This window comes from Aythya ferina (assembly GCF_964211825.1).
Source record: "Aythya ferina genome assembly, chromosome: 3".
Lineage (NCBI taxonomy): Eukaryota > Metazoa > Chordata > Aves > Anseriformes > Anatidae > Aythya > Aythya ferina.
The window spans coordinates 32,270,039-32,291,602 of record NC_140298.1 but is presented as its reverse complement, the minus strand read 5'-3'; the positions used below and the strand labels follow the sequence as shown (position 1 = coordinate 32,291,602).

Genomic DNA, 21,564 nt, shown 5'->3' with positions numbered 1-21,564 from the left:
AGACACCTTTAGGGGCCACTAGCAGACACAGAACAGATGAAGTTTAAGAAAAAAATAATTTTAAAGGAGCTCAAGACATACATGCCCAGGGTCATGAAACCAGCATGGTTGCATTTAGAAATGAAATTGCTGTCTTAAGCATTGACAATTGTTAATTCACAGCTTAGGAGCTTGCACTCTGATGTACCCAGACCTACCTAAAAAGTAAATTTTATTTATTATCCAATATGGGTCACAGAACGCAACAGTACATTCCAACATTTGTTCTTTCAGCAGATGCCATGCCCCACAGTTTGAGACAAATATCAAAGAAGATAGGCAGCCTTTAGCTCCAGAATCAAGACTATGCAAAAGCAAGGCTGAATGAGTCCCAATGCCAAAGCTGTTCTCTCAGAAAATGAGACAAGCTATACAGACTTATCTGTGAAAATAGCCACTACCGTGCCAGAAGTCACCTGTTTATGATGCACAAGCTGTTTTCTAATCTTTCGGGAATACAGTCTATCCAGGCTACTGTTGCCTTTAGTAGATCTGCTCAGACTCTGAGTGTGAAGGCTATTATTTATAAAACTCCACTGGTTTCCTAATGGAAAAAAAAAAAAAAAGGAAAAAAAAAAAGATAGTGATCAGTATTGTTAAAACTCATTTAACTCTAGAGATGAGCATTTATATGGCAAGGGTTGGCATCTCTATACAATAAATATTAAAGAAACAAGCCAAATAAAATTCTCTTAGTGAAATGCAACTGTAATTACAGATGGTAATATTTCTGTGTAATTTTAAAATGTTTACTTTTGTTATTTTTAAAACATAAGAAGATAAGAAAGACCGTCCTAACTAAAAATGCCCGAACAGCCTTGGTAACACAAAAGCTTTCCAGTTTTGATTTTTAGAAAAGCTGTTCAAATAAATAATAGCTATCCCACTCAAAAAAAATAAAACCACTACTAAAAAAAAACTATGCATTTAAAGGTACATATACCACAACAAACACCAGAACAGGTAACAAAGTCATACTAATGCCATTCCTCACAATACAAATAGGGTCTCAACGTGGTATACTCTCAACTGCCTGGTACAGGAGTCACAGAATAATATACAGATATTTCACAAAATCAAATCAAATTTGTAATTATCCCTTAAAAAAAGAGAGACATATTTCTAAGGAAAAAAGCAGGTGAAGAAACAAACGACAGTGTAAATAAAACAATCACAATATTTGCTTTAAAAATCTCATTTTTTTAAATGAGCTCAAAATATATTTTAAGTATTTGAACACCTCCAAAACAGTCACAGAAACAAGCTTTGATATTTAATTAAAAATAAGCATTGCCTACCTGTCAAAAAACGTTCCCTCTCTTTTCCATTCAAAGGTTTCTTGGCTGTGGCTGCTTCATCTTCAACAGTAGCTACATAATCCAGTAGTCTGGACACCAGCATTACAACCCAGCTGATCATGGGAATGTCTAACACTCCTTAAAAAGAAATAGATTTGAGTGCCTTAATAAAGTTTGGAAGCCATAAGAATATAAAAAAAAAAATCATGACAGGAATTACACGGCACAAATTTCACTAGGCCACAAAGATGCCTTTTTTTAAACAAGGATAAAACTCTGATCACTCATAAATATGACAAGAAATCAAACATTTGGTGTAGCCTTGCGGCAGAAAAGCAAGTGTCACAGTTCTTCTAGGCTGATCAAGTCAGAAGTAAAAAGTTTCACCTCTGCTGTTACAGGTAGAAACCAAGTGGCATTTAAAAAGAAGACTAAAATTGTATGCCTGAATTTCCTAAATATCAAATGCAGAATGACAACTGCTTGCATAAAAGCACAGAAATTAGATGTGACTTAATCCATAGCATGAAACTCCTCCCATCACCCAAGGCTCCAACAAGCCTTGAACTCAAATAGCTTCATTATTACTCCTTTATAGTGTATTTTCATGTAGCCATTCAAACAAATTTCGGGAAAGCCAAGATTGAGTTCAGATTAGATGAACCATACTGGTGGCACTAATAGTTAGTTACAGCCTATTTCAGTCTCACACTTCAAATTCAGTGGTTTTGTACAGAGAGAAGAAAAAAAAAATGTATCTTATACATCATGCAAGAAAAATTTGTGTGTGCATGATTAAATGAACGTTTCTGAAGTGAACTTATGAGTACTCAATACGGACCAGAAACCTACAATTAATGACCACTGGAACACTGTCATTAAGCAAATTGCATTCTTTCATGTAGCATCAATAGAGCAAACTCAACAGTACTAGAGGTTACATACCCATTTTCATATCTGTACACAGCGCCGAGCCATGTTTAACTACACTATACTTTTCATCCACTGACCTCAAAAAAGCTTTGGTCAACTCAAATGATTATTAATTTCCACTCAAAGAAGAAAACTAAGGCATAAAAACAACTTGTCCAAAATCACACCTAGTTGCTGGCAGCCCAAGCAAGACGATGTAGGCCCTGACTGTTTACTCCAGTGTCCTATCCATGCTGGCCAAAAACAGCCCACCTCAGGGGGGCAGTGGAACTCAGGGGGCAGCCTTCCCATAACATGACCTCAACAGCAACTGCAGACTGAATTCCATATCCCACTTCTGTCTCAAGTTCTCTAAATTCTCTCTATTCATAATGCTCACTTCTTGCTCTGATTTTTGTTATCTGACTTTATCCCCAGTAAGTTCTCACCCCTTTGCCCTTATTATGTGTGGTAGTTCTCAAATAGGGTTTTCTTCTGCCATACCTGATGCTTCCATCACACATAATCGTGCCCTAGTACTCACCTGTACTGTCCAGGAGGAAGGAAGCTGGAAGACCAGCAAATAAAGCTCTGAAGTATCAGTTACTTCTCCTGCTTCCTAAAGTCCTCCGTGAGGACAACTAGTAAGGCAAGAGCTATGAAAGGAATTGGCAGCTGTGGGGAGAGTGCAAACAGAGGTAGAGGAGATGTAAGCTTGGATTTGCCTCAGACTCATTATGAGACTATAGCAGGATATGGCCAAGATAGAGAAAGTACATGGTAGAACCAAGGGGAAGCAATAGGACAGCTTCTGACACCAGCCTGAGGCTTGTTTACGTCAGGAGACAAGATAAAAAGTAAGGACAGAGTCTCAGCTGGCATGTACCAACTTTATAATGCTACGAATTTCAAGTAGCATATCTTCTACAATGTTCTGCTACATGTACAGAACTGATGACGTAGAATTTGATCAAGCATTTTCTTCAAACTTCAGGTGGTTAAGAAAACACTCCAAAAAATCAAGTTTGGAGAATATAATGTCAGTATATATGTATATTTTTTAAGTGTTAAGAAAATGTACATTTCTTGTGGTTACAACAACAACAACAAAAAAAATGTAGTTCGCAGAAACCATATGTATGGTTTCAAATTTGTCTTCATAGCTGCATTTCACTACAAAAGCTGAAACTTAGAAAGGGTCTTATGAGCAAAACCAGACGCTTCTTTCCAAAATACTAAATTCCGAAGTCATTCGCTGGAGTCATTAGAGCTGTCTACACCTTGGATGTTCCTCCCACTTGGCTGAAACCTTAAAGCTACCTAGCTGAATTGAAAGCAACCAAATAGACTTTGTTCACATTTAATCAAGGGAAAACAGTATCTCTTAGCACCTAAAGAACAAGAAATTTGAGCATATTTTAAAAGACATCTGTGTTTCAAAAATATAATAAACAAATCCAATCTCTTTTTTTAATACACCAAAAACTGTGAGCTATTTTTCTATCCAGTTTTCTATCTTATAATTAATATGAAACTACAGTTTCCCAAACTAGAGGCCTACCTTCAGTTCTTCTGTGCACAGGTAAATGAGGTTGCAGTGGTGAAAGCAGGTTATCCAGGAGATTGAGTAAACTTTCTAAAACACCACTGTTGCTAAGCGATCTTTGGCCAATGCAAGAAAGCAACATGAAGACCCTAAAAATAAAATTTAAATGTTTAAGATTTCATTTTCTTTTCAGTTTCAGTAATATTATGAAACACCCCTTCTAGAACCATATTCCCCTAGGCCTTCAAGCAGATTGCTACAGAAACCAGCACTTTGGCCCAGCAAGTGGACTAGATTTCAAGATCTGTTGTCACAGAGGTAGTGCAGTATTTTGTTATGTTTTCTCTTTTACCCTGAAGAGGTCAGTAGTTACTTGCAGAACATCCCATTCTGTACACCTGAAACAAGTGCTCATCTGTTTTATTTCCTATTACATATGATATGCTGAATAGCAGGAGTAGAGAATTCAATACATGTACTCTCGTAACACTGCATTAATCCATTTAGAAGTATGACAATGTAAATGTTACAGTCCAAAGAAGGCAGAAAGCCACAGAACAGCAAATATGTTAGATTAAAATAACAGAGGGATGTTTAGAATATCAAGGATCTCATGCAATAATCTGAAATGATCAACACATCCCAACATCTAGTAATCAGCTCTATGCTTGTTTGCTCATATCTCAAAGACGACTTCTATATTAGATGCAAGTAGTGTGCTTTTCAGTCTCATTCCTACTTCCAAATGCATTAGAATGGCTCTGTGTATTTAAGCCCGTTAAAGCAGAAGACAATTTTTGACACTGGAAAGCAATCCTGCTAGGTATGTGAAGAGCACCAGAAATGTCTTCCTATTCACTTTTAAGTGAGGAAAAGAGCAACTTATTGTGGTGCAAGTACCAAATACATGCAAAAAAAACATAACTACAAACAGACATTTGTCATTTGCAGTGCTTTTTTTGGAACTATTTCTTACATCAGTGGAATAAACAGATAAGTATTATTTAGCCACATTTTTGCCAATTGAAATACTAAGTTACGAACCATGGAATTATTTACAAGTGATTCACAGGTGACATATCAATATAAGCTTATACCTTACCTGTCTTGAGGGAATATGAGAAGTTGCTCTGAATTGTATAATTCCTGCAATACGTTCGAGAGAAACTGACCCCACCACCTTTCTCCTCCACAAAGCTGAACAAGCAGAAGGCCAGTATGCAAACGTATTTTGGGGGTTCCACTGATACACAGGTGTTTAAATAATTCTTCACAAGCTTGAGCATGAAAAGTACTTTGAAGAACCACAGGAACAGAGTGTCCTTTTAATAAAAGAGAATAAGCAACCGTGTTTAAGGAGAGAGAATGATGCTATTATAACTACATTGGCTTCAAGACAAGAAAAAGTTTTTAGGAAGTTTTTAAAACTACTATGATTAGACTAATTCACATGGGAAAGCAGGAAGAAAGAGGACCAGATAGGGAGATTGTAATTTGCAGGTAACCCATAAAGATCAGTCTGTTTGGTCAAAACCATATCAATTTTATGGCAGTGCCTCAAATACCTCCATGGAATCTACGCAAAGCCAAAACCAAACCATCATTATGCTTAACAACAAACTGGCACAGAAAATTACAAGACAGACACAAATGTCTATTTAGAGAACAATGTTCCCCAATTACTATTTTTAAATACTTTTTTTTTTTTTTTTTTTTTTTTTTTATTTCACCATTCCTACTCAGACTTCAATTTTGATTCTCCAGGAACACCTTCAATGGCCAGTTTAGGAAATAAAAATCCTTACTGGATATCTAAATATTAAAAATCAAGAACTGAGCACAGATAATGATTTTATGATTTTTTTCCCACAGCAGTTGTCTCTGCTTCTGTTCCCCACTCTTAACTGCCTAATCTGGTTCCGGGATCTTCCACAAGCTCATTCTATCTACATGAATATTGTGCCTGGGCACAATATTCAACAAACTGAATCAGCCCACAAGATGGTATCACAATCAAATGGTTTCTGAACAAAGGAAAATGCAGCTAGGAGTATAGAAAAGGCAGAAGGAACTTGATACCCTGTCCCATCCTTATTTTGAAGTAATAAGTGGTTAGGTCAGCTTGGTGCAATTGGTCAAGCTGTACACTGCATATTACCAGCTGCTAAACTCATAGTAAAACATAACAATACAGTTTAAAAGCTTTATAGTGGGAATGTACAGATAAAGCAAAAGAAAAAACAAATTGTTTCCACAAACATGACAAAAGCTTTGAAACCTGAAAAAATACTAACCATTGGAAGAATGAAGCAAACTAAGTAAAGTATCCAGTAAGTATCTAATGATGGTGCGCAACTGCTCTGTAGATGACATCTGAATCAGCTCTTTTGGATCAGATTGTTCCTTCAACGTTTTCCTGGTTGCACCTAAAGCTACTCTGAGCCTCTGAACAGCATGGTGAGCCAAATTGAGTTGAAGCTGTAGCTGAATGCAGTCCTGGTAAGCAGAAAATACTCTACTGTCCTCTTCTACTGCCTTGTCTGGCTTTCGTAAAAAGTACTGGGCATTGTTAGCGCTATTGAGTGGTGGCAGATCAATACTCTGCAAAAGGATTTCTAACCGATGGCAGGCCAAGTTGTACCTAAAAGGAAACATCCCAACACAATATAATAGGCATTAGTAAACAGCAATACATTTGACAGTCACCTTGCCAGAAGATGACTTCTGGTCCATTTTGAATGCATTACTGAAACAAATATAAACAAAATACAGAGTAGTCTTTGTTAATTGTATGACGATGCTCACTGTAACAACTCAACAATTTTATCTGAATAACAGCACAGGAAGAAAGAATACTTGTGAAAAAAAACTTCTGATATTCCAGTGTTGTAAGTTAAAATAACTAGTAAATATGCTTTTTTTTTCCCCACCTGCACTGTATGTCTTCTTGCAGCGCAACCATCATTGCTAAATGTTGGTCAATTTCTGGCTGATTTGCAGCTTCACCTTCTCCTCTGAGGGGATCATGCATTAGTTTCAACTCATTTTCAAAGGGCAGGATATAGGTATGGCCATAATAAAATCCCAATGGAATTTTTGCTCTGGCATTTGTGCTACCGTATCGACCAATAACAGTGATCTGAAAGAGAATACAACAGTATTGTAATTCAATTGTATCAAAACAGGCAAAATATACACTAAATCAAGAATTCACGTGTAGGCAGCTGAAGTTTGATCTGAAGAGAACTTCAAAGGAAGTTTACAAAGTAACGAAAATCAAGAGTTTAAATGAGACAGTGTACAGTCCATCTCCTCTTACCTTCATAAACCTGCAAACTGGTGGGGGCAACAAGTCATGTAAAATAAGTGAGTGTGTGCTAATGTCAGTAGCCACTACCAGCCGCCTTCCATCCACTTCTTCTCCTAAAGTCCAGATGTCAATTGACAAAGAAGCCAAATCTCCACACGTGGGAATCAATACATCCGTCAGTAATATAGGTCTTCCAAAATCTAAAGTCACAAATCTTCTTGCTCCTAGGGAAGAAGGACAGGATACCAGTGCACATTAATCAGTGAGAAATATTACTCCTCAAACAACAAAATTGCTGTTTCTATATCGTCAAAACAGTGGTTATTTCAGGTTTGAAATAGCTGTAGTTTCAAAATCTCTCAGCACAGTTTTCACCCATTGAAAAGAAAATTTGGGGTTCAAATTAATGTACACTGTTAAGTCTTTTCTACATTACTTCAGAATCTGTGCTCTGTCTGGGGACCCAACATACACTGTCCCCTCTGTACACCTCTCCCTCCTCCCCAAAGATTTTTCAAACTTGGTGAACATCGCTGAAGCTGGGGCTTAAACTTCTGGATGTAATAGAAATCCAAACTCAAACACATCTTTTCTTTAGAAAGCCAAGTGAAACTCACTGAAAAATATTTAACTTAGAAAATTTGTCAAAATTATTATTAGATTTTTATTTATTTATTTATTTACCTGAATGCATTCGCTCTATAATAATTGACTGATGAGGTGGAGGTTGAAGAAAATGTGAAGCATGAGATATTGCAAGAGCAAGACCAGATCCAAGTGGATTCTGAGAAGGGGAAAAACAACAATAAGTTATTAAAAAATCTACGCATTTACAATAACCTATTCTTTAGAAGAAACTCTAGGAAAACCTCAAGATTTAAAGATGTCCAATTTCTGACAACATATATACTACATTTATATTTGACCATGCACCATCAAAATACATTAACTACCAGGTTTAAAGTATTTATAGCTCATTATACAGTTAAGCTAGTTCAAATTTAAAGAAACCATTTGAGTGATAACCTTGCCTCACTTTCAGAAACTCTTTCTTTTCATACTGTCTAAAGTCAGTTATATAGTTTTCACACCTCACCCAAATAAACAGATTTACTGACACTCAAGTACAAATTAAATAAATGGCTAATATCACCACATTTCTATAAAAAGCAAATGAAAATAATTACCGTTCTAGTCTTGCTTGTGTTTTTGTTATGTGCAGCGAGGTTTACTGTTGGGGGATCAATAACTGAACCAGGGAAAAGCTGAGCAAGCTCTGCACTAATAACAGCAGAAACTGCCTCATTAGGTGGAGTCAAGGGAGGAGTCATGAAAAGAGGAGTTGTTTTTGGTGTTGGTGGAATGACATCTGAAGGATGAATGAAGAACCCTGGGGCTGCTACTGGATTAGAAGGCACAGAGTTGTGAACAGGACCAACTGCTGATGCTGCCGCCGCTGCCGCTGCTGTTGTCTGATGCAGTTTTGCTTCCAGCTTAGCTTTCTGTGGGAAAAATGGAAACAGTGAATGTAGCAAACAATTCTGGTTGTGAACACAGGAGTAGTATTGAAATACAAGTTCAGTTTGCATTATGAGCTAGATTTAATTTCCACACCTTCAATATCGGCATGCTAGCTACCTACTACAAGCTGAAAAATAAAACTGTATTCAACTTCACCTCCCTTGCTGAGGAACACAAGTAATTAGTTATCTGGAGTAATCAAATAATAATAATAATAAAATCTGAACACCACAGTCACATTGTCAACATGAACCGCATGCTAATAATAGGTTTATCATTTATTTCCCCAAATCTGCAATTCTGCTTTTCATTTCAGTGGTCTTTCTCAGTTTCACAAATCGATGCTCTTATGTATTAAGATTTAGTTTTGATAACAAATTCCCCACCCACCCTCAAAATATACAAAAAACAAGTCTGAAAGACTGAAGCAGCATGGGAGACTCATCACTTTGCTTAATGAGTGTGGATGTTCAGTCCAGAGCTGCTCATTCCTCAAATACACTATGGAAAAAGAGGAAAAATAAGAAAAAAAGAAAAAAAAAAAAAGAGAAAAAGAAAAAAAAAGTGACTAGCTCTGCAACTATTTTCCTCAGCTTTTGAAGTTTAGAGACAGCATTAAAAAATAGCCAAGTAGCCTCCAACCTGTTGCTGAAGCTTCAAAAGCTGCTGCTGTTTCTCTTGCAGCACCTGGAGCTGTTGCTCGGCTGAGGCCATTGCATGAGAGAGAGACTGCAAAGCTACCTGGGCTGCCGAACTCAGTGCTGTCGAGGCTTCCCCAACCGTTCCAGATGAGAGACCACCAACTGCTGGGGTAACCCCAAAGGTACTCACTGGCATGAAACAAATAAAAAACAGAGAAAAAAACATGTATGTAGAACAGAAATGATAAAAACCACCTTTATTTCCTTAATTGTTAAGAGCAATGTAAAAACAAGGTAAGTATCACGTTTATCGACCTTTTGCAACAAAGTATTATCGTCTTGAATTACAAAGCATATGGTTCATAGATTATACACATTCAGTATACGTGCAACATTTTCATTATAGAGAGCCCTGGAATGTTGTCGCCACAATAGGCTGCAAGGTGAACATGCATGTGTGTAGATTATACTCACTCACTGACAGAAACAAATTCATCCCAATTCATAAATTTGAAATCTAGTTTGTTAAATTCTATGAAGAAATTGACATAAATTATTTCAAAAATATTTCAATACTTCAGACAAATCCATTTGACATACATTGCTCATTATGTCCAATTAAAATTATCACATTATGGAATTATACTAAGTAGAAAAAATGAAAAATTGTATATACCAGTAAACGTACTTGCATCGTCCCTTTCTATTCTAGTTCCATCACTTGTTGAAACGCAGGTAAAGTGCAGAGGTTCAACTTCCAGAAGCCCCGTAAGGGAGGTAAAACTACCTTCAGCAGCTGCACAGCTACTTATTTTCCCATTTCCTGGAAGAGAAATAGGTATCTGCACTATCTAATATTTTCTTGGTAACGACATTACAAATCCAAAAGAGCAGAAAGGGACAACTAAATATAATCCATAGCTTTTATTACTTCATGCTGTGGAACAAGCACCTTAACACTATCACATCCACAATATAAATGGGAGCATATTTTTAAGCAGACAATGTTGCCAAATCTGAACAGACTGTCTTAAGTCCAATTATCAAATGTAATAGCAAAAGCACAGTGTAAAATGTAACTTTCTTAATGCCAGAAATAAATTATATACTGGTGTTTTTTTCTTTCTACGCTAGCAGAAAGTTAACTTTGCAAAAATAAACTGAAATTATGGGAGGAAGAGAGAAAAAGTAACAGACTGATGAGGATAATACACCAAGTTAATATAAAATCTAGAGTATTATTCAATCTACTAACAGTGGAGTATTGAGGGAGGGGTGGGAAGAAGGTGGACAAGAAAAGGAAAGGAATCGCTATGATTGATGAAATGTGTTTGCTATGAAAAGAATTTCCTGAGAGGTAAAAAAACGTCTTATTCTTAGGACATTGCATGGCCTCAAATTTCACTTATGAACTAACCTGAGAGGGCAGATACAAGAATATTTAAGACATTTTAATGTCTCTGAAACAGAAAAACGTCTAATTAAATCTGTAATATTTAAGTAGAAAGAAGCCATCTGGAAGCTTCCCAAGTTCTGAAAAAATCCATTTATGTTTCTCTGTCAGGGGATGGTTGCAAGTCTAAATGAATAATAACAGAGATCTCAGACAAGCTGCTCAATAGAAGTGACAAATGCTTCCCTTGGTGACTCTGACACAGTAAATGATGGCAGCCTTTCTGTTTAATATCTTCCCTTTTCTTAACTCTTCTACAGGAAAAGAAAAACACCTATTCCAGAAAAAGGCTTATTTTTCTTGTTCTGAGATCCGCAGTAAGTAAGAGATTCTCTTGCTTCATGAGATCTCTTAAGAACTTCATTGTGTACAGCTATAAAACACGGTGAAAGTATAAAAACATATCTTATCTAAAATAATCAGTACAATAAGAGAGAGTTACTAATTTTTCCATAAAAGGGTTACTGTTAAACATATGTACCTGATAGAACATCAGACAAATCAATTTCATCTGATTGTACTCCAATACTGCTGTTGTATACATTTTTACAAGAAGAGCCACTTATTTCCAAATCAAACAGAACTGGATCAAAAGGTGAACTATATAATCCGTATCTGCAAACAGAATAAGACAAACAGCACTATTTAAAGAATAAGAATTTTATATAAAATTATTTACAGAAAAAGACCAAGTAGTTCACACAGAACTTACTATATTGCAAACCACTCTCTTCATGCAACTGATTTATCTTAATAATTCCCATTTACTAATATTCCACTAAAATCACTTATTAGGTGACCTTTTCATACAGCTTATGATGCTAAGTAACTCACTGTTACTAACTAGTTTTGGAGATCTAATACTGTCCTGAAAACATGACCTATAACCACACTCTGACATGAAAACTAGAATTACAAACTTAGACAATTAGCCACAGCAATATGCATGCCTGCACGTGGTAAATCAGACATTTATCTCAAGTCAATAAAAATGAAGTTTTCCAGAACTGCACAACAAATTCCAACTCAGCCTGTTCTTCCAGCTGAAGTTAGAACAAAAGGGGAAATGCTGCTAGTGATATCAATTAACACTTGCCAGTACTTTAAATATCTCAGCAGCAGGAAATCTCATTACTTCTTACTCTGGCAGTACTGTAGAGAAAAACAAAACAAAACAAAAACAAAAAAAAACAGACAATAGCTCAGGTAACAAGATGGTTGCAAACCAATTAGGCTTCTATATGCCAAGAAAAAATAAAATCTAAAGTAGTAACAAAATTGGCATTTTATTTTATTTTATTTACCAGTACCTACTAGAAACAACTGAAAAGAGGAGCAAAAAATGGAAATCGGGACAAATTATTATGCAGTAGTAGAGATGTGGTCTTTTTTCTATAGGGACAGAAATGAGAAACACACAAGACTGTAATTCATTCTGGCTATTGCCAGTTGTCAAGTTGGAAATATTTGCATAAACACACCAGCAGTGACAACAAGTTTCTCCTTCCCGTGTTTTCCCCCTGCCTGAGAAAAGTTTCTCTTGTATGGCAGGCAAGGAAAGGTAATAGTTGATAACGCTAAGAAGGCTGCAAAGTCCAAATGTCTTTTTTGATCCAGAAGTCACAGAAGGATACTGATTACATGAATACTTCCACACCAGCAGGACAGCATAGGGTAGGATAGGTTCTAGACCCTGAGTGTTAACATGATTCCAGGCTGGCTGGGCTCAATGCTAAGACTCTAACTAGTCAGAAAATGAAGTTTTTACTAAAGGGCAATAATTGCTATTGACCTTCAAAAAGAGTGAAAAGAAAATCAAGGAATTACAAATAAATCCATTTAATATATATTCCCCTAGATATACTGAAACACATTACTTATAAGCACCTACAAGACAGCAGACTTAAAATGACAAATTTAGCCAAAGAACACCACGTTAGATGAATTTAAGTTGCTCTTTGCAAGCCTGTATTAAAAACAACACATAAAGCACATCTAGCAAGACTGACATTTTGGCTGTAGTAAGAAAACATGCTAGAGTCAAGTGGTGACAAGAAAAAAGCAAAAGCTCAAAGACAAAATTCAGTAGGGCACCTTCACACTGTTTTACATTTCAGAATTGAGAACTCACTACATTAGGTCAGCTTGCCATTAACACCAATTACTTGAATGATTTAAGGAGAGAATTTGATTTATTACGTTTGTAGGTGATAAAAACTAAAAAGAGATTACAAGAGCTTTACAGAAAAGGATCGAAATTCAAATGTACTGCACTAAGTTCTGTCAAAGATAAGCTTGCTAAGTATTCTGTCAGAGCAGAGGTCTCACCTGGGAAAATGTTTACAATTTTGTGTACCACAGTTCACAGAAGACAAGCACCAAAGAAAAGAGCTCAAGGAAATGCTATAAGAATGACAACAGTTCTGGAGAAAAAGATCAAGATACAAACATCCTCTAGACATCCAAAATTTGTTAAGAAGTAAATAATCTGTTCTTTGTCATCAAGGCAGACAGGACAACCATTAACAGGCTTTAGTTGCAGCAGGAGAGATGACATAGGCAGAGGGAAACAGCTGTGGTAGGGAACATAAGGATCCAAGTATAACACCTAAGAACAAGTTTTAATCAAGTATTTATAGTCTTAAGAAAAAAAAAAAACACACACAAAAAAAACACAAAACACAAAACAAAAGAAACAAACAAACAAAAAAACCAGCCCCTCTCAAGAATTTAGCTTACTAAAATTTTAATCTGATCTGCTGGTTCTGAACTAATATCTACCAGAACTCTTCTACCTTGGATCCTGCTTGACTTGGGGGATAAGTTTTGCCCATAAATCACAAATGAAAGAGCTGTGTAATAGCAGCATGTTCAGATTATCACAATATGGCTTTGGAAACTGATGAAAAACTGAACCACCAGAGATTTCCTTTAGATATAGTACATAAATCCAAAGTTAACGTGGCTAATCAGTACAACATGTAAAAGATGCAACATCATAACCAGAAATTACATGGCTATATAATTTAGAATAAGAACCTCCATTCCCAGTAAATACCCCAGGTCTTTACACGTAGCAATCTGGCATTTAGTAGCAATTCTTTAAGTGTATTGTCAGCTTACATGTAGTCTACAACGTAGCACTACACAGAAGGGAAACTATTTAGTGTATGTGATTCCCTCCCATACTCAAGAGATCATACTTTCTTAATCCTTACATTAAAATAATTAAATACTAACTTAAGGATTGCTCAACTTCAAACATTACGTACATTATCCATTGATTTGAAGTGCACTGTAAATTGCAAGATAGCAATTTAATTCACCTTTACCCCTGCATCAGTCCAAACTGATAACTAGAGCTATATGAAATCAATCCTTGCTCAAACAAATACTGGAAAATGTGTTTTCTTTTAAGCAGCCAACCCTTTTCAAAAGGCCAGAGTGTGGCATTAGACACTTTGCATGTTCGGCTTCATTAAGCTTACAACAACCACAACCCTTTGTACCTTGTTTGAAGTAATGCTTCCATAGGTGTTAGGCGATCCTGCAGCTGTCGGGACACGGCAGTTAACAATGACGCGCAAGCTGTACTGCACCCTGCCAAATCTTCATCCTTTACATAATTCAGCAACACAAAATACCAATACACTGATCCTGCATTAAAACAAAAATTAATTTCAGGTGAAACACGATGTGAATATTCCGCTCAAAAAGCATACGCTCAAAAAGCATCAACGGAAGTGACAGATGAAGTATTTTTGTTTTGTTTTGTTTGAGAGGGACTTTAATTGCTGTAATTATTAGTTTGTAGAAGTACTCTTCTCATTGGCTTGTTCATAACTAAATAAACTAAGGTTCCCAAGAGAAAATTTTGCATATATTTCTTCCATTGCTTCTGTCCTTTGCTTTTACTAAAGCCAACAACCAAAATGCTCTTGACACTTGAGATGTCAGGTTATGGGTTCTGGTCCCTCCAGAGCCAAGCCTCGTTCCAGCTTCAGCTCTTCCCTCTGTTTGTGGCTGCTGTATCCTTATTCCGTATTTGTTGCAGGCACTTCTCCTTACAGATAACTCTGGGAGCATAGCGCAGGAGTTCTGTGTGAAAACACAGTTCTCTGCCTTCTTCTCTACTTCTCCTTCCACTGCACACTCCATACTCTCAAGAGCAGAATGTTAAATGTTTCTACCTTAGTAACAGAGTAAATATTTTGGAATGCAAATAGTCTTCCTTCAAGACTCTTTAGTGATGCCAGGCCAGATGCAATTCAACAACATACAGTGAAAAACACAAAGCAGGCCTCACTACCCCAGAAACAAGTCTTTAAAGTCATCTCCTTATTCTAGCAAGCATTCAAAAGGCTTCAGTAAGGTGCTAACAGTTCTCTACAATACAGATCAGGAAGTAATTTAATTTAGTCTGTGTCTCTTTTGTGGAGAAATAACACAAACTGCTCTAGTTGGACGTTACTTGGATAGCCAGACTCCATGGAATAAATCAGCTAATCTTCCAAAGTAACAGACTCATGCCATCAGAATTTGTGGCTGCTAAAGACCTTTGAAAACCCTTGCAAAACTTACATGAAGTCTCCTAAAAATTTTGGCACCTTAGTGCTCTAAGCAAGCTAATTTGCTTAACATTCTACCATCTACCACCTGACCAGACCACTCCAAGAAGCTGTTAGTACTAACTGAACAATTATGTAATTCCTATTTCACAAGGGAGTAAAACTAAACATGCCAAACAAACATACGGTCTACTTGTATGATGACAAACATTGTATACATACCACCTGTTGCAGCAGCAGGCAAAAGAGGCATGTTGTCAAGTAAAGCTTTTAGAAGGACAGATCCAAACCCCTGCTGACTTGGGTCACACCTGCCATTGCTATAAAGAAACACATAGCCAGACACTTTAATGTTTAATGAAGTAAGAACAAAATATGAGATCTGCTGAATGAAGGTGGAGATTGTCATCTTCACTGTTGGATGACATTGAAAAATTGATGTTCTTTGCAGTCATAATCTAACAGATTTTTCCTCAACAGAAAATCTTCTAGAACTGCTTGTTCATACGTTTAATGTTAAACAATAACAAAAACATACATGATTCAGACTGCATGCAAAACCCCTAAATATGTATTTAGAAAAAGCACTTATTCACCTTAAATACATGCACCTTAAATGAAATGGCACTCACCTGATGCATAATGCAAGAAACCGTGCACACTTGTGAGCTATGCTCCGTCCAGCTTCAAAGAAACAAACACGTATTATATCAGAGACACATTTACGTGTTTTAGAAAGCAAGCTGTCATTTCCTTCCTTTGAGCTGTAAAAACAAGTTGCATGTATCAGGCTATCATATAAAACTGTTTTTACACAGAACTGATACTGAGCAACAGTTATACTAACTTAAACACAATTTTTCTCTTACCTGCCAGGTCCATTTGAATACACTCCTGCTAGCCAACAAAGTGTATCTAGCACAAGACTCTGAGCATGTTCTGTGGTCAGACCATCATCTGTCTTTTTGCAAAGAGTAGTGAGCAGCTTCTCGTGGAATTCTGAGAACTGTAACATGGCACATCGCTGAACTCTGAGGGAGGGATAAAAACAAAATCATCCAATATGGCCATTCTTCCATTAAGACAGAATATAAGACTCGAAAGACATTTTAAGAACAGCAAAAAAACGCCACTACACCAAAAACAAAATAAAAAAGATGCCTAGATGAGACTAAACCATCATATGCATATATGATACCCTCCCTGCACACATTCCCGATATTCCTATCTTCTGCTCAGAGAGCTTCCTAGGTTACTGTATATATTTAATAACCTTGGTTGATTTTTTCCCCTATTAAGTTGTATAGTAACTTCTAAACCTAGGCAAATTTTCATAGTCTACAACATTCTTTGGCAACTAGTCACGTATATTTACTTCCTGCCGCATTAAAGGACTTGCTACTTTATGCAGGGCTTCCTCTTATTTCATAGCTCTGACAAAATCCATCACCAAAGGCTTTCTGGAAAGTCAGAAACCTTTTAGAAATCACCTAGATCATGTACAGATTTGTAAAACAAGATTTTTCTTTACAAGAAGCCGTGTTGGTTGTTCTTGTATTTTTCAGTTGTCTGCTGATTTTGTTCTTCACCACAACTTTGTACTGGAAGATTAGTAATGCCAAGAGGCTTACTCATCTGTGGTTACCTGAACCTTTCTGTTACAATACTCCTGTCCCCATGTTCTAAAGCATTCCATGGCAAGAAATTTCACTACCATTAGAAGTTCAGCTGTTTCATCCTGAAATACTCCTGGAATTCTTTGGTGAACGCAAACCGGTCGTAAGGAATACTATTGTTCATCTTGTCAATTTGCTCTTACACAATTCATTAAATTTTAGAGTCTTTTCTAAACCACACAGAGTAACTGAAGTTGTACAGAATTATTTTTTTTTCCCTGCCCTTGCAGCCTCTTTGTTTACATTACAGCCAGTGCCACCATTGTGGTGTGGTAGTTGGTAATACAGACTAAAAACTACACTATTCATATTTAGGTCTGTGATACCAATCCATGGAGACCTTACACAGTTTTTGAGTGATAATTTGATAACTGAATTTGATTCTGAACATTTTGACAAATAATACACTATATGCTGAAAGAAATGAGAAAACGTAGAAATAAAAAGCAAAGATATTTCTTAAAAAAGTCTAACATGGTACTTAAAATTAGGTCTGTCTAAATCATTTATCTAAATTATTAAGAAAATTAGTATTACTTTCATTTACCTTTCAAGTCAGGCAAATAATGACTCAGTATTAAGAATTAATTATCTGTTTTTCTATCATAACTTGCACCACACAGTGCCCTCAAACTCATGACTTACTGGACTTCTAATATAAACTGCATTTCATAAATCACTGTTTCAAGTTGTCATTTGAACTGAGATATTTTGAGAACTAAGTATTTCATGAGGACTGTATCTGAAGCTAATATTCCTTAGAATTAAAAACCACCTACTAACCTTTCCTTTGAAATTGAAGTTTTTTTAAATCTTCGAATTGTTACAGAGACTTCTTGAAGTAAATCGCAGCCTCTAAGATTATCTGATTTTCTTGAAGAATTACTGGCTTCAATTTTGCTAGACGGTTTTTCCTGATGTTTGAAGGGAAAAAACATACAGATTTCAGGAATCACACTGTTTTTAGATTGTTGCAACTATGTATCTTGTTCAGAATACAGCACATACAGCTCAGTAAAACCTCTCAGTTTGAGTACTGAAATATTTACTGCTTGTTAGCAACAGCACAGACATAAAAGTCAAGATTTTTTGAGCTTGAACGTAGTATTGTACATTATTGTACTTAAATGGGCTATTTTTGTTTGTGAATTGTTTTAATACAGAACAGAAATTGCAAACATTGTTAAATTTGCTATTTTCTAACCATTCTAATCATTTCCACAAGAGGCACATCGTGTCATCCAATCTTACAACAATCAAGAGTAGAATACACACAAACAAATCCTCACAAGAGGAAGAGGTTTATCAGTTACTGAAAACACTCAAGAAAACAGAAGTTTTTTTTAAAAAATATGCTCACGATAGGAATGTGGCAGAACAGACCTTTTCAACTGAACTTTTACAGAAGAAAATTTAAAGATGTTGAACTCTGATTCTTGAAAGCATTAACACAGTGTAAATTCAAAAAAAAAAAAAAAAAAAGTAATTTTCCATGGATCTTAACTCCCCTAACAGCTGTTTTGTTTTCAGATGACATAAGCCATAGCAAATCTACAACTTTAACACAGATGTCTTGGCTATTCAGTACCTTGCCTGCCGCAACTTTTGCCAACAAGGAAGCAAGGGAATGGCCCTTGTTAGTCTGAGGTTTTAGGGATGGTATTCTAACAACTGGTCTAATGCCACCATTGCAGATTTCTTCTGTTCCTCTGTCATTCACTGCTTTAACATGAATTAAAAATGAGCGGTACTTGCCACCAGCCATGCCTGGAAGTAAAAAAGAAAAGGAAAGAGGGATGTTGGGAGGAGAACTTATATAGGTTACTAGGACAAGTTGTAACAGATTTCAATTTCACAGATAGTGTACACAAGCAAAGCTCAACTACATTACTTACAGTATTTTCACACCAGTTTGAAATTGTGACTCATTACTGTAATACCTATTGTGTTATATAGCAGAATTTGTCAATGTGAAGATAAGTGCAAACTGAAGTCCAGCTACAGAAGTATGAGATGCACTTCAGTCACGCATACTCTATGTGATTAGCATAATAAATTATTTTACCTTTAACAAGCTTTGGACTCGTTAGTGTCAACATTCCGGCATGTCCTGACAGATCAAGTCCAGTAGCCAACCATACTGGACCACAGAGTATATCTTCTTTATGTTCCTCCAGAAATGGACACAACCTAAGACCTTTAAAAACATGAGTAATACAGACCTGAAATATGAATTCTTAAATTATAAAATCTCATCCTTTGCATTAAAAATACACAATGTCAAACTGATCACTAAACAAACTACACTGAAAAACTGACAACTACTTTAGGTTCACTTGAAGTCTTTTCCCAGTGAGATCAGTAGAGCTAACTGACAGTTTTCGAAACACTTTCAGGTATGTTACATAAATAATATAAATGCAGAGAAGGACTTGGACATAAAAGGAAAAAGTGTAATGAAAGACTGCTGAAAGGACCAAGAAAAGGAATCTTAGTTCTGGAACTGATTCACTCCTACTATGAATTTTCCTGTTCAGAGTCAGTAGCTCTCCTCAGTCAGATCCAATATGACTACCTTTCAGAGCATCTCTTGCAGATTTTGTGGAAGAACACTCATTAATAAAAATGATAATAAAAACAGGCATAGTAAGTCTGATATGACTGAAAGTTAACATGATTGGTTATGAACTCTTTACCAGTTGTTTATAATTTTCTGAGTTTACCACAGCAATCTCTGTAAAAGCCAGGTAGACAAAGTAAACTTCTGTCACAACTACATAAGAAAACCATGTAAAATACTGCAGGTATTAGTGTAAGATAGAAAGATACCATATCAATCAACTTTATTTCTCAATTCAAGTAAATACTAAACTGCTTTGAAGCACCAAAAAACTCCAGAGCAGTGATTTTTTTTGACTTTCAAGTCATACAGCAAACAGACCAGTGAGAGAGGCAACATTGAGCAGGGCTGAGAAATGGGTATGTTTCAAATGGCTGAGAAATCTTTATGGAGAAATTCCAGTATATAATGAAAAATAATTTTAAAAAGCTCCTATTTTAAACAAACTGTAACAATTTAAGTAAAACTTACATTGTGGTTCCTCTACATCCATATACTGCATTTCTTCATTGAATTCAACTGGTCCTGGCTTTCCATTTCTCTCTGTTTCAATATTATGAGCTGGAGATAAAGGAAATGTGATCTGTCTGTCTACCGCTGCTTCTGAAGAACAAAAACATTAGTAAGATTTGTCAGCATTGCTTCAGGTTCACAAAAAAGCAGAAGCAGTAGCTTAAATTGCAAATGCATTAGCTTTCTACCCAAAATGCTACTGCTAATGGAAGAACAACAAATACACAAAGGTGTGATTTTCATATTAAGATTGCAAATGAAGTTGCAGTAAATAGTTAAAAACAAACAAACAAACAAACAAAATCTTTATTTGAATGACCTGTAAACCACTTGCTTGAACACCACTCAAGTTATTTTCTTCTAATAATCAACTGCAGATTACTCCTTAAGTACTTAGATTCCAGTAGTGAAATTTTGATAAACTAAACTGAAAATAACTGCATTTTTCACGCTGAGCATCAGTATATTGTTCTGATAACATCTGAGTACAGTTCTTTTTTCAATTAAATGGTTCTCATGAATCATAGATGAAGAGGACATGCAAGCAAATAAACAAGAAACATATACAGTGAATTAAGTGGCAGATCAAAACCATTAGTTCCAACCCGGAAGAATTATGCCTCTGGCCTTCTTGTTATTACACACTGCACAGTTAACTGGCTCCAGGGGTCTTGTCATACAAGAAATGACTGAATAAATTTTCTCCCCCTACTGATCCTCCTTAGGTCTCACTACCTTAACAATTCAGTTCCTTTCTCTCCTTATGGGGGGAGAGATGGGAGTTAACTGAACTTCAGTCTGAATATTTCATGCATTTTCAAGAGCCATCAAAGTATTCTGAATATTACTTTTTTTTGCTGTGATTAGGACATTTTGGTTAATATCCAGCACAGATAAGTCATCTAGGTTTACTTTTCCTTATATTGAAATCCTGTCTAGAACCCTGTTACTTCACTCAACAGGGCATGGAAAGAAGGCAAATGTCATTAAGGCCCTTTTTCAGAAGGCAAGATAGGAAACAATCACATAGTAATACTTAAGAGGATGTTGGTTCGCTGGGGCTTCCCAACCAAGAAGAGAGAGAGACCTTGCAAAGGTTGCCTTGCAGGCACTCTCACATCTCTCAGCCCTTTCCAGGTTGCATATGTATACCCTGCCCCCTGTTCCATGCTTTCTCTACCATACCCATTAGAGAGAAAAGCAAATTCCATTACACTCCATGTAAGGAAGTGAAGTGTTGATTTCTGGAAGAGTTTTGTCAAGTCTTAAAACGAAAAAAAAGTCACCATTCTTTAGCATTTTGCATCAGAGTTGAAGATTGTCAGACTAATTTCAACACCCAGATCTGCAGACCCAAGACCAAATGGACTGAATACTAAAATTCATGCTGAAAGCAAAGTGGGATCCATACAGAAAGGCAACATGGTTTGTCTGTCCTAATTTTTGCTTTGATAAAACAAAATACTG

At 36.2% G+C, this 21,564-nt stretch overlaps 1 protein-coding gene across 7 annotated transcripts in view; it reads right to left on the bottom strand.

The window, feature by feature from the left end:
- Positions 1-21,564, bottom strand: part of BIRC6 (baculoviral IAP repeat containing 6) — a 174,718-nt gene that overhangs the window by 106,245 nt on the left and 46,909 nt on the right. For 3 of the 7 annotated variants that reach the window (XM_084512715.1, XM_084512709.1, XM_084512713.1), the window contains exons 14-33: positions 20,056-20,187; positions 19,030-19,161; positions 18,553-18,731; positions 17,748-17,878; positions 16,158-16,319; positions 15,921-16,052; positions 15,511-15,608; positions 14,230-14,377; positions 11,202-11,335; positions 9,944-10,090; positions 9,269-9,456; positions 8,293-8,607; positions 7,790-7,889; positions 7,115-7,329; positions 6,726-6,934; positions 6,090-6,436; positions 4,898-5,117; positions 3,811-3,944; positions 1,338-1,475; positions 441-583 (exon numbers count right to left, since the gene is read on the bottom strand). In XM_084512715.1, coding sequence (XP_084368841.1) covers positions 441-583; positions 1,338-1,475; positions 3,811-3,944; positions 4,898-5,117; positions 6,090-6,436; positions 6,726-6,934; positions 7,115-7,329; positions 7,790-7,889; positions 8,293-8,607; positions 9,269-9,456; positions 9,944-10,090; positions 11,202-11,335; positions 14,230-14,377; positions 15,511-15,608; positions 15,921-16,052; positions 16,158-16,319; positions 17,748-17,878; positions 18,553-18,731; positions 19,030-19,161; positions 20,056-20,187 — 3,404 coding nt within the window. The remainder of the gene's footprint in view (positions 1-440; positions 584-1,337; positions 1,476-3,810; positions 3,945-4,897; positions 5,118-6,089; positions 6,437-6,725; positions 6,935-7,114; positions 7,330-7,789; positions 7,890-8,292; positions 8,608-9,268; positions 9,457-9,943; positions 10,091-11,201; positions 11,336-14,229; positions 14,378-15,510; positions 15,609-15,920; positions 16,053-16,157; positions 16,320-17,747; positions 17,879-18,552; positions 18,732-19,029; positions 19,162-20,055; positions 20,188-21,564) is intronic. The other 4 variants (XM_084512711.1, XM_084512714.1, XM_084512710.1 and 1 more) reach the window with 3 other exon arrangements.